This window comes from Micrasema longulum, unplaced genomic scaffold (genome assembly GCF_059751315.1).
Source record: "Micrasema longulum isolate JH-2025_06_02 unplaced genomic scaffold, ASM5975131v1 h1tg000729l, whole genome shotgun sequence".
In the NCBI taxonomy this organism is placed as follows: Eukaryota; Metazoa; Arthropoda; class Insecta; order Trichoptera; family Brachycentridae; genus Micrasema; species Micrasema longulum.
In genome coordinates, this window is record NW_028277924.1 from 504808 (window position 1) to 518854 (window position 14047).

General features: G+C 36.0%; 1 protein-coding gene across 3 annotated transcripts in view; it reads right to left on the reverse strand.

Moving 5' to 3' along the window:
- Positions 1 to 1621: 1621 nt before the first annotated feature.
- LOC148279374 (proton-coupled amino acid transporter-like protein acs) overlaps positions 1622 to 14047 on the reverse strand; it is a 61907-nt gene continuing 49481 nt past the window's right edge. For all 3 annotated transcript variants that reach the window (XM_088230069.1, XM_088230070.1, XM_088230071.1), the window contains exons 6-10: positions 9319 to 9403; positions 7788 to 8032; positions 5908 to 6120; positions 4139 to 4308; positions 1622 to 1929 (exon numbers count right to left, since the gene is read on the reverse strand). In XM_088230069.1, the coding sequence (XP_088086195.1) occupies positions 1691 to 1929; positions 4139 to 4308; positions 5908 to 6120; positions 7788 to 8032; positions 9319 to 9403 (952 nt within the window). In that variant the 3' untranslated portion in view covers positions 1622 to 1690. The remainder of the gene's footprint in view (positions 1930 to 4138; positions 4309 to 5907; positions 6121 to 7787; positions 8033 to 9318; positions 9404 to 14047) is intronic.

Below are 14047 nucleotides of genomic sequence, written 5' to 3' on the forward strand. Positions count from 1 at the left end.
GAAGGAAAAGAGGGAGAATATGGAAGAAAGGAAATCTTTCTGGAAATTTCTTCTCGCAACTGGCGGTAATCGAACCCGCGACGCCAGCTTTAGTCGGCCGTCTAACCAATTGCGCCACAGCCAACGCACTGTTCGCTCGCCGTGAGGTCGCACGAGGTGGTCTTGTATTCTCCTCCCGACAAGGCCAGTCCCCGGACTGGCACTCGAAACGAACACGGACGTGGCTTTCGCGTGATGAATTGTCAGGATACGCCGCGATCGGTGTGGCAGTCCTCTTTCAATAGACAACTTTAAATAATGTTTATAATTTGGACATATTACTTGTAAATTCGAGACAATTCGAGGACCATAGTCCCGTGGTAGTGTCGCAGATAACGGACCAGAACTCCGCGTTTCCCCCGCTCACCACGAATTGTTTTGCGTTTGTTTAGCACGATTATTTACTACTATCAGAAAGTGGCTTATGTTTTGTATTATTTTTTGAATTTTTTTTGTAGTTAGTTAATAACAAAATATTTTTTCTATTGGTAATATGACATTTTACACTTATTTGTTTTTAAATTTGTATGAGCCACTATAATTTTCGGTTATACGTCGACCTGTTTCAAGGTCACGTACTATCTTATCCTCAGGACATATACCATATACGTATATCGAGTATTAGTCCCGTCCGCGTCCCGGTGAACCGATACAAGTCGAATGACGGTACAACGTATATACATATATTCAGGATATCTGATATTATTTTACCGTCGATACTTCTTTTTTTCCATATTTTTTAAATTTAAAGCTCACAATGTAAATCGACATTAAGATGATATATAATATGTCATCTTTTTCAATGATTTATTTGAATAAAAAAAGAAATAACAGGTCATATGATCTGTAAAGGCCTAGACTTCCATATTTTCTTACCTAAAATGTTCTCTATTTCTGTTGTATGTATGTGTTATTTAAATTATGGGACGATTTGAATTAAAATAGGAATTAAGTTGCGGTAGAGTGGGATCCGAACATGGAACTTTCAGTCCTCGAGTCCGAGACCCGATTGTTTTACTCGAGATATCGAGTCACTAATTTAGCTCGACAGTGGCCTCCGATAAGAGTGCAGTGCAGCGTACCAAAGCGCACTGATCCCAGTATGGGGCAGCATTGCCTCGACGTTGAATTAGCATGCTTGACGCGATGCGTGACGCGTGACGTTTCGAATCCCGACAGCCTCAGTAGCTCTGAGATCATTAGAATATTTTGACATTGGACGAGGCCGAAAAACGGTCGGACCGATCACCTTGTCCTCATTACTCACATATTATTATATTTGAAACGGAGATATATATCGAAATACTGGTAAATATTGTGCGAGAAGGGAATGACAATAATGATTATTTATGAATTAGTAAATATGTTATATTATATTGAAGACGACGAAACTGACTCAATAAAAGAAACATTAGTAATTTATAAATAAGAATATGTTGTTCTTGAATATTTAAATATTAGGTAAGCCGCTGAACATTTTGACAACATTATGTTATTATGATTAAAAATATTTTTTGGTCGCGGATGCGCAAATTAGAAAATTATTCAGCTGTTGATGTACTCGTATAATAAAAGGCGGATATTAAGTTAGCGAGTGAGTAGATTTATTTGTATGATGGAGGCAGTAATATTAATTACAGGTCACAGAAGGTCAGTCCCCGTTGACGAGTTGACTGATGGCTTGGTAGGAGCCGGACACGAGAGCTAGGATGGAGAACAGTCCCACCAGCACGTTCTTCCACAGCACCCATCGGGCGGGGCCTAGTCCTCTATCCCACAAGTGGACGGTCTCTACCACGGCGGGGATCAGCAGGCCGAGGGTCGAAAAAAAGATGGCTCCCACGAGGCTGATGAGGATGTCCAACTTCGGGACTGCCGCCGCAATGGCCACTAAACAAACGGTCGCAAATTACTTTTATTGTTTCAATTTATGGCGCAAGGGTATACAATATTATCAATTCAAATAACAGGATTCAAAGGTTCATTCCAAAAGAGCGATTAAACAAAAAATAACTTCCTCAGACATCCGTGCTGGGAAACATATCCTGTTTATTTGCGTATGAACGATTTTGTGAAATACATATGTGAACGAATGTGAAATGAAACTTTTTGTAGGTGATACCTTGATATATGTCACTGGAAATAGTCTATAAAATATACTGTGTTAATGTAATACAGAGAGAATAGGAAAACATCACGTTTTTAAAAAAACATTTGTATTGTAAAAAGGGTCTATGAAATACAGCAAAAGGGTCTCGAAGTACAGCAAAAAAATAAAATATTTTGCTATTTAGTCGTAGCATGAAAAATATTTTTTAATTTGTTATTTTGAATTCCCGCAAAAACGGTCGTTGCATTAGCCACGCCCCTAATACGTCACAATTCATGTTAATTTTCAACTTTGTTTTCGCAAGTATGGAACGAGAAGTGGAAATGATTTCAGGCTTTCAAAGGTGAGACTTACTCGAGTTGCCCCGTTTTTGTCTCCCAGAATGATAAAATGAATGAAAGAGTGTGTTTGTATAAAAAAGTGTATTTGAGAATGGCAATTTTGCTAGAGTAGAATCTCTTCGTGTCAAATATATGCGTTTTTCAAAAATGAATTTATCAAAAATAATAACCCGCTAAGCCTTAATTTAAAAAGATTGTCAGTAGATGGGAAAGAAATGCTATTTAAAAAAGTTATTAAAAATATACTAAAACACCCCGACCAATTGAGAAAAAGTCTTTCTTACATACATGAGAAAGGGTAAATGAATGGTTTATTATCGACAAAAGTCATTGGTTCTAGATCAAAACCTGTGACAGTTGATATGCGTGAGTACAGAGGAGCCGAGATGGAAACCAAACACTTTTAGGTAGTACCAAGGGTAATCTTGTTCTAAGAATGTCTTTCCGAAACCCTCAAAGTACGGGCACCTTCTATGGAAGACTATAGTCAAAATAAAAATTTTTAAAACGATGACATAAAAGATAATTTTGAAACTGCAGTAAAACGCAGACTGCTACCAGTATCCACAGGAATGTGTAGAAAGTATGAGCATTGATAATATTTGGGAATGTTAGAAAAATAGTATGTGTGTATCAGCCATGAAAGTTTGCGGTGTGGCAGAACAAGGAAAAAAGAAAGGTGGATGCATGGTAGGACGAAGAAATAAAAATAAACTGATACAAAAAATGAACAAAGCATGGTTAAACTTGTTGAAAGTGTGTAAAATGTGCCATTAAGTATACCGCAAGTGTATGTTGAATATCAAAAGAGAGTGAAACAGTGCGTTTGTGAATGAAAGAAACTGCTGTAAGAAATTGAGGGAATAAAATGACAAAAAGCTTAAAAAAAAACATTAAAATATTTTGTAAAGTTGTAAAAACTCCTGAAACAGTAATGAAAGTGAATGTATGATAGCGGTGATAGGAACATATGAAAAAATAGTGACAAACGACAGTGGAATAATTAAAACAAGATGAATTAATACTTTGAGAAGGTGTTCAAAACGTACACAGGAAACGCAGGCAGTAAATCACCTTTTAAAGTAAATATAAATACAGATGATGTTGTGAAAGTGGCAGGTATGTATGTAATAAAAATAGTTCTGCTAGATATAATATAATATTATGAAGAATGAGAAAGCACAAGGTTTTGACAATCTTGCTACAGAGTTTGTGCGGGTAGTGAAATAATTGTTGTATAGCTGCACGCTTGTGCAGCCATGCAACAATGCAGCTTTCTTTAACCGATGTTTAAAGAAGGAACTCAGTCCCCCAGATTGGAGGAGGGCTGTTTTTAAACCTTTGTTTAAAGGCTCTAGGTAGAATGCGGAACTTATAGAGCCTCTTGAGCCGCTTAAGCGCCACTGGCAAAAATTATGGTCGAATGCTGATTGAGAGAGTAAGGAAAGAGTGAAAGATAGAGTTCGGGACGTACAAAATGGCTTTATGAATGGAAAAGCATGGACGGATCAAATGTTTTCTCTGCAAAATACATAAAAATTGCTGTATAAAAATAAGCTTTCATAAAGTAATATCACTAATTAGTTTGCGCATAATACTAGTATGTACATAATATAATGCGTAATTAATGATTGTGTAGTATAGATACCTGTAAATACAACGAGGAATGTCCTTAGTCCAATTTGCGTTATATTATAGTACTTCTCGGACACTTTGGGTTCCAACATCTTGGATATGATACTCATGGGGACATAAAACTGCAAACCGTAAGTGAAGAGAATCGCAAGTCCTATCATCACCTTGGCTATTTGTGCTGGGCTGGAAAATTCAATCATTAAAAGATCCATTATTATACTGTACGTTTCGGAATATTTCAAATGAATATTGCAAATGGAGAAAATAAATTATGGTGCGATCAGCTACAAGCACCCGTCTTTTCCCGAAACTGATTAAAATGACTCGTATCTTTCTTAGGTTAAAACGACTTAAAACAAATAAACAGTTTCAATGTTCAGTTTTAGCCTTCTCTAAAACTGCATTATTCTAACCGCAAAATGTGACCCGGGAAGTTCTGTTTCCTTGAGGATGAAGAATACAAATAGGTGTGTGAAATAGAGCCAGAACCCAGGACGATTACTTTTGACTCGGTGTTTACTAACCGCCTCAAGTCCGCCTTGTGATGTAGTAGTTAGCGCGTTTGATACTCGAGGTTTTGTGTTCGATTCCTGGCAGAGTGGCCATAAAATATTGATTTTTTAGGCGGTTCTACAACACTATATCTTATTGTTCCTGGACTGCCCTCTGAAATGTGAGACTGATTACAGTAGGTATACGGAACGGGAATGACTGAAATACTAAACTACTGAAATATTTGCAATTGGAGCGACAATGCAGTGCCCCGTGCACCATTACGTGCGAATAAGGAAATGATAATGACATATTATAAACTTTTTGAATATATTTATTATCTCTGTTAATTTCAAATCAACAAAATTTGGACAGTCAGTTCTTTCACCAATGTTGTATTAACAAATTAATCATATCCGATGGAAGAAAGTGTTTTATGAATATTAATATGATATACCACATTTAATGTTTTCAAATAAAATTATTGATAAAAGGTGGTTGCTCTAGTGACTGGATACGCTATAGTAATTGGACACTCTAAATCTAATGGCCAAATATATATTTAGAATGCCCAATTACTGTAGCACCCACCTTTAATTTTAAGATTATTTTGTTACGGCATCGGCAGCTAGAATATACATTGATTTACTTAGTATGTTCATTATCATATACATGCATGCGAAATTATATCGACTAATGCGAGTACCTTCAAATTGTATGTTTTCAAGTATGTATCTTTGTTGAGATACCTACCTTATATTATGAAATTAATAATATTTGATTTATTTGACATGCATGTTAGTGCCTTAGTAAGTAAATACTTAAGATGACATATCTGGCAATGTAAATTTTTATATTTCAAGATCAAAGTAAGTGAGTACCCACTTGGTCGATAACAACACGAGCCTATTGGTATCCATGATGTGGAATTATGTCGATCACTCCGATGTTAAATAGGTATAATAATTCTCGCCAGAGAGATAACGCGACTTATTTTATTAGGCCAGGATTACGCTCGAGTGGCCACTTATTTAGAAACAAATAGCTGTCAGTATCGATCTCTGTTTTAATAATGTCGTAATGTTTCGATTATGTCTTATTGTCTATTGTTATATTCAACTGCGCGTCACACTTATATAGCGATGCAAAGAACGCCTCTAAATAATAATATTGAGTACTCCTTTCTAAGAAGAGCGTCTCCTGTAAACGAGTAGGAACCTACTATCCGAGTAGCGCGGGAAAGCCGCGAGTAGTCGGCAGTCGAGTCGGTAAGAAGTTATGCGGACTTACATCAACTCGTTGTCCAGGGAAGCGGTGATGGAGCCCTCTACATTTTCCCCGAACTGAAGGTACCCGAACAGTCCGATAATGGTATAGAGGACGATGACGAAGCCCATGGCGATGTTCAGTACTCCGGGGCAGCCGAGGAAGTGACCCGGGTTAGCCATATCGTTCTCCACCGGCATCACGACTCCGATTCCCTCCATGGCGAAAATGACAGTGCTGCAACAGAAAAACGCAAGTATCCCCGTATTATATTATATTATGTTGTATATTCATATTTTCTGGAGCATGTCATTATCTATACACTGTTTTATCTTTCAGTCTATGAAAAATTTCAAAAACATTCATAACTCGCTGAATCTGACTTGCGTGCCACTGAAAAAACCACTAAATTTTATTTTTGTATTCACAATTAAACGATTATTTACGCAGATATTTTTTATGGTTTCAAGGCATTGTTGCGGCATTAGATACTCTATAATAAATTGTTGTCAACCACTCTTTACTCTCCATAACTGTCGTGGATAATAAAAGCTGACGAAAATGACAGCCAAACTAAAATGCCAGCCAAAGAATATCGGCCCGGAACCTTTTATTTTAATACTGTTTTATCTTCTTTCGAAGAGTGAAAATTTAAAAGTACACAAAACCATTAAAAGACAATACGACATCGAGCCATGATCGCCAAAATACCATAATCGACAAAAACAGTATTTTAAAGCAGAACACTCCTTCCTTCTAATTAGCAAGGAGAATACCTACACTCGGAGAAACAAACTCTAATTCGACCATTTTTTTTATTAATATCAATAAAATAAATATTCAAAACGAAACTCGGTTCTCAAAGCATATCCCATAATAATTATTCAGAAGGAAAAAATATTCTCCCGTAAAATATTGCTCCAGTTGGTTACGATGTTTTGGCGATCATGGCTCGATATGAAGTAATTAAGTAAGCAGTACATTCATGGCGGCCTCCGTGGTGTAATGATTAAGACACTCGACTCACGCCCGGAAGGTTCCGGGTTCCATTCCCGGCGAGAGAATTTTTAGTTTTTTTGCTTCCGTAATTAAGTTTCGGCCCTGCAAATGGAGACCCGGCGGTGCAGCCGCTTCTGCAACTTCAACCGCCGCTTGTAGATGAATGAGCGTCATAAGTAGTTAGTTCCCACCACCGCCACCGACGTAAACAGGTCAAATAGTACCCACCCGAGGTAGAAGCCCTGACCGTGGATCAGGTGGCCTTGTTTATTTAATTAAATTATGATAATAAAAGTATTCGATTTTACAAGAATGGCGATGGATTCCACAATGAACTGGTTTACTGGTACCTACTGCCTACTGCCTACTGCTAACTACTCACCCAGTCCTAACTAAAGTAGCGGGTGGGTGGCAGGCGAGCGGGGAAGGGAGTGTCGAGTGTGACCCTGGTCGGGCCGCTCGCTAATGCGCCTACTGTAGCTAGGTACTTCACTATTCTATAAAATACGAACGTTCACTCATCCACTGCATTGTAATACTATGGCGATTTAGCAACACCGTTTGGCGTTCGGCGCGACGCGGTTTCATTATGCTCACAGCTCACAGCAGATAGCAGATAGCAAATAGCAGACAGTACATAGATAGTACATAGGGAACTCACTCGACACCCGCAGTGCCCCCGTGTAGATGTATGTAGTATACATCGTGCTTGACGATTATTGCTATCGACCGAGCATATTTTAGGCAGAGTTTTCGCAATATCATCCACGAACCGTAGTGGCGTAGTAAAGGTTATATTCGCTCGAATACTGTCGTTATCGGTGGGAGAGTAATTTGTTAGATGCGTTGTACATAAGTATGCGGGAATAAACCCGAAAGTATCTAGTGGAAGTCCACTCACCCACCTGACAAACAGCGGAAACTTGCCGATGGAGCCCACGAGTATCTTGTCGTCGGTAGGAGGAATGTCCTGGAAGATGTAGAACATGGTGATGGCCAGAGTGGTGAGCAGGAACAGGTTAGCGATGGCGGAAAAAGGCACCAGGTACTTGAGGTTCCGGATCTGGCCGAGTAGCACCAGCGGCACGAGAAGCAGCGCGCAGTACACCTTCAGGTCCCAGTTGTCTTCTGGATAGTACTCTCCCACTACCTGCGGACGTCAAACACTCGGGACAAATTCAACTACAGAGTCTCGTCTAAGTTGAAAATGAAGTAGTTTTGAAAACAAACGATCTTTATCAGAAGTTTATGTTTGAAATATCTACTTTCATCTTGTAGATGATGTTACTACAACAAAATCCGGGGACTAAAACTTTTCTAAAATTGAACACGAAAACGCATGCTTGGTACGAAAACACGCTAACCACCAGCCAGTCCTACGCATAATCTTTATAACATTAATACAACACTGTCGTAAGTCGAAATTGAGCTTATTTGAGTTATGAATACCGTTAAAGCACATTCTTCTCTTTCTTAGGAAAACAATCATGAATGTATCTTTTTTGGAGCGAGATATACGACAACCTTTAGTATTCGTCAAAATCAATAAAGGAAAATATCGAGAAGAACACAGCAGTCGTAATGGTGCTACAATATTCTTCTTATATTTTAACAGTCAGTGAGCAAATGCCACAAAGATTCTGGCCATTATAATGTCAATATACATGCGGTTACGACCGTTGATATAAATACATTATAAATGTTTTTGCTCTCCCGCAAAATGACCGATTTAGACGTACCGCAATGTACGCGACTGCTGAAGGTGTTGTGTATTATTGAAATAAGGTAAATCTACGAGTGCAAGTGACGCGTGAATAAAAGTGTATTTTTATAGTTGAGTTTTTCTACTGACATTTCCTGGTGGAACTGCATTATAATTATAATAATATTCCACTTCCACTGTGTGTTTTATTCCACCAAAAGTGGAATAAAACTAAATACGTATTTTTATTATTGTAAGTATTTAAATTAGTTATTATCACCGAGTTCCTTAACTCGGAGCCATTTTCTATATTGCATCATAATGTATATCATATAAGAGATGCTCACAATGATCCCTTTCGGTCATTTTTATTTGAAAACATATAGAAAATAGATGTTATACGTATAAACATATAGGAATACAGTTTTGAATTGCACATTTTAACAAATATAAACAAATACACGAACGTTTATTAATTACTACTAAGTGACTAACCAGTAACTGACTACTAGGTGGTACTCAGGTACCAGTGGCCAGTGGCCAGTGGCCAGTGGCTAGTGGGTAGTGGGTACACGAAATGACCGTTTATTGTTTTGTCATATGTTTCATATTGGTACATGGGTACCATGAAACCTCCGAATACTGCCGTTGAAGATTATTCAATAAAAAAATGAAATTCAATAAAAGCTGGGTGTTTAGGAATATATGACTTACTTTTGAATATTGCAACTCACCTCGTGAAAGGAATCGGCAATAAGCACGACATACACACAACTGGCGCCCACGTAGCACAGCACGAGGGCCCAGTTCACGAAGGACCTGAAACAGTTCGTTGGAAACTTTTTACAATAAATATTTACAGTTTAAATTAGAAAAAGACCAACAAAGAAATATTTTAATGTCGACTTTGTATCGTCTTAGGACTTCATCATTTTCTTATTGCACCTAAATGATGCATAGGGAACTGCATTGGTACAACATCTGCAGCGTCTTTAGAATATTTTCGTTAGGTACACGAAGGGAAGATGATCAGTATTACGCTTCAGATGCCAGCCCAGAAACTATTTAATATTTTAGTGAAAAACACATTTTTATTGAAATATTCCATCTAATCGATATTGGGAATCTGAAAGCTAAACTACGGTTTTTTATTTAACAAGAATCTTATTTTACATCCTGTGGTATTTTCCAAATTGTTAAACTTCATTGAGGATAAATTCAATGCTCTTCGAGTAAGATTTTTAACAACTAATTTAAAAAAAATGTCAGTAGTAAAAAAGTGTAACAGGTATTTTAAAACCATTTTCATCCCAAAACAGCTGAAACAATTTTACAATTTTTCTGACGGTTTCTGTAAAGAAAAACTAGTCAAAATATTATTAATTCACAAATTAAACTGCCAACATCAATCAATAGAGGCTTATTTACTTTACAAAATCAACGGCTGAAAGAATTGAAACATGAATGTTCTTAGGCAGAAAGGTGAATGACACACAGTGTGTAAACTAAGAACTCGAACTAACTAATGACAAATCATAAACCCTGTAAACGCCTAAACATTTTTTTACTCTAGATACGTTATTTATTTTTGTTGAAATAATTGGGTATTCGAATTTTTTCTGTTATTTTTTTAAATGCTTAATTTCTAATAATATTTCTAGTTGAAACTGCATTAGAATTGTAAAAAATAAAATATGATGGGTAGGTTTTAATGTTTTGTCTAAATTCACTTTTTTATATTTTAACGAGTGACTAGATATTCCCATTAGTGTAACCATGTCGGTCACAGCGCAACCCGGTGACAGCCAAAATACCCACATTCAAAGTTGCTAAAACATCCAAAACGTATTTTACGCACCACAACAGGCTGGGAAAACCAACTACAGTAGTGAATTACAGCAAGAGAATCCCTAAACTTGAGAAAAATCACATTTATTTTTTGTGTTCTTACTGGAAATCGAACCCTGAACCTACCGTGCTTGAATCAACCGCCTTAAAAACTACACCGCGGAGGCCGAGAAAAAAATGAATCAATGACATAAAATTATAATTTCACCTTCAATTATAATTTCAATGTATCCTTCAGTTTATTAAATAAAACAAATAAAAAGGAAAATCTAAGAAAAAATATTAATTATCGTAAATAGAAAATTGCAGAGAGTACTTTGTACCATAAGATAAGAGATAAGACAATCATACGAATACAAACGGCAGCTACAAGTGCGTACATACTTCAGTCATTAATATTTTAGACGACGAAAACGAATATGATTAATTGCCGTTATTAATCAGTGTTTTTTTAACAAACAATCCAAAATAATTCAATAATGATAATTAAGTGGTTCTGATTTACTATCTTAAGATTACGAGCTTACCTTTGGGCTTATAGAAGATATTTATATAGATATAATATATTATTGAATATTTAGACAATTTTCGTCTGATCCGTAGGAGGTCCAGATTCGATAACTGCTGAGTATAAACATTTATAAAATATAGTTTTTGTTTACAATGTAACCATGAATAAAATACCAAATGACGATCTCCGTCAGTAAAACAAAGTATTTAACCATAAGTGGAAAAAATGGAAAAAATATGAATAAATATCGAAGGTGCTACTCAGATGCAAACCGATCATGCGGTTCACATACCTCGGTGTAGAGATCTCCAGCAACAGTTACTTGTATAGTGGAGTACGAGCGCAGACTGACAAAGCCACAGCTACAGCTGGCTGCTTGCGGGACGCCATATGGAGAAACAAATACGTGCCGTCTGAAAGTAAGGTCGGGATATACGATACGGGGCGTGCGTCCGACCCGTCATGACCTACGGGATGAAAGTGAGAGGACAAAACGCCTTCTCAGAGTAGCGGAAATGAGAACCCTACGCTCCATCGCAGGCAGAACTCTTAGAGATCGGATCAGAAATATGTATTTTTTAAAAGTCTGTCTGTGGTGTTGAAGACATAGTGAGGTGAGAAAGAAGCGGAAGGCGCTTTTGGAGGGACCATGTGCACCGCACGGAAGATACGAGGCTCGTGAAAATTATTAAGTCTGAAAACCCCTGCAGCAGAATACTACCAGGAAGGCCGCCAAAAAGATGAAAGAACAACTGGATGTCATTATTCCAATACAGTCCACCGACACAAACAGGTCACACGAACAAAACCAAGAAGAAGAAGAAGTTTTTTGTGGTTCTCTACATTTCTTTATGTTTATAATTAAAACTGTTAACTAAATTGAGTAAAATATTCAGGAAACAGAATTTTGTGAATATAATTTTCAAAACATTATAATTATGTAACCAAATGAGAATTTCAATCTGTAAAAAAACAATAATTACCTAATTAAAAATTTTATATTTTATTTAGTGTAAAACAGCGTTGTTAGAACTCTTGACGTTTTATCATTAAAACAATGTTGACTTCCGGTTTTTATTATGCCTTACCCAAACAACGTAATTTAAAATTATTTTTGAGTTCAGTGTTTTTTTTTTCACGTATAATATAGCTTATCGCGATAACTTTTACATTTTTAACTCCAAAATTGCAGTCTAAACTATTGTTTTTGTTTTTTATTTTTAGTTATTTGTTTTTTTATCTCATAATCCCTAATATGGCCGTTCAGGGAAGCAATGAATGTGGACTGCCTTGAAATTGATTGAAATTGATTGAAATTGCCTAATTGAATCTTTACTGAAGAGAAGTTTTAGTGGTCTTCTATTTAATTAAGAGGAACGTTATTATTAACATGATATTTAGTTTTTTAGATTTTTTTAATCGGCGTGCGTGGAAAGAACGCCAGAAAATAGTGGTATGGCGTTCTATCCTCTCTGCCTATCCCTGAGTATAAGACTTTGAACTCATCTGAGAAATTCGCAATTTTGTTTCAGGGGTTTAATTTTTGTCAGTTAACATTTTTACTATAGAGATGGGGTTCCACAAAAAAAGTGACCAATAATAATTAAGGTTCCATAGACAAAAAATGGAAACTGCTGTTCTAAAGCATACGATATTATGTTTATCAAATAATCAAGTTGTGGTCCTGTGGCTAGTATCTCGGACTCACAGATCAAAGGTCCGTGATTCGAATCCCACTTCTACCCCAACTTGATTCCCATTTTCTAATAGTGAGTTATTTACAATTCGTTGAAAATGGCCCTCAAAATTAAATATTTGGGTAAATCATAAGAACGCAAATATTTCTTCATTTAAAAAAAATAAAAAAAGTTAATAATGTAAAAAAAACAGATTTTTTTTTTAGATTCTAATTTGATTTTACCTTCTTATGACCGCATGCCCAGTTTCAAAAGTCACCGCACGCCACTGATATATACGTATGTGTCCTTAATGGGTTGAATAACTACTGGACCAATTTTGGAATGTTTATAAATAAAGTTAAAATTAAATTTTTATCTTTATATAATCACTTTGTAAAGCGCCCTTGAGGTATTATATTATGAAAATGGCGCTATATAAGTTAAACATAATTTCATAAACTTCGTTTTTTATGGACCCCAATCTTATAATTTTAATATTTTATAATTTCCACCCATTTATTTATTTTTACTGAATTTTCAGTAACAATAAAATAATATTAACCGACATTTAATACATTTTTGAAACTCATACAGTGCATTTCTGTTGGTTGAAAGATCAGAGTTTGACATTTGCAAAAATAATTCTTTATTTGAAAATGAATTATTTTATGTTCTGGAATTCAATCATGAACAAGAACCTAAGTACAACAAGTACGCTAAATACAATAATTTATATTAAACTTTCGATTGTGTTAATTTAAGCCATAAACGAGTATGCCCATAAACCCACCCTCACCCACATATTCACATACCTACCAAAACCACACTCTACTTACTTACCCACGCATCCTCACACACAAAAACTCGCACACATGTACTTCTACATGTATTATCTAACTGAACTGGATTTTTATAATTGTATTTATGTGGAAAAGTGATTTGGCTTTATTTTATGTTTTTTTTTATAATGTTGTGTATATTTTTTTGTATTGCTTTTGTATTCTTGAATAAATTAATAAAAAAATCTGAATTAACAAAATGTACTCATATATAGCAATTTAACAAAACTACCAAACTTTATAATCTTTCAATAAAGGTTATACGACTAAACATTATTGTGAAAAAAGTACATTAAATATATTTTTAAATAAAATAATAAATAATATTTACGTTGGAGGAGACTAAACATACCTGTAACTATGTCAAAGAGGACATATGGGAATCGAACTCGAGACCCCTTGCATGGCAGGCTAACGCGCTGACCATTACACCACGAGGCCGACAAAAGACGATACGACACTACTAAGATACGACACTACTAAGATACGAGAGTGTTATGAAATTATTGTACAACGAACAACTACAGAAACAAGCAGTTTGCTGTATTTAAAAGGCAGAAATGTTGCGACAGACGAAATAAATATT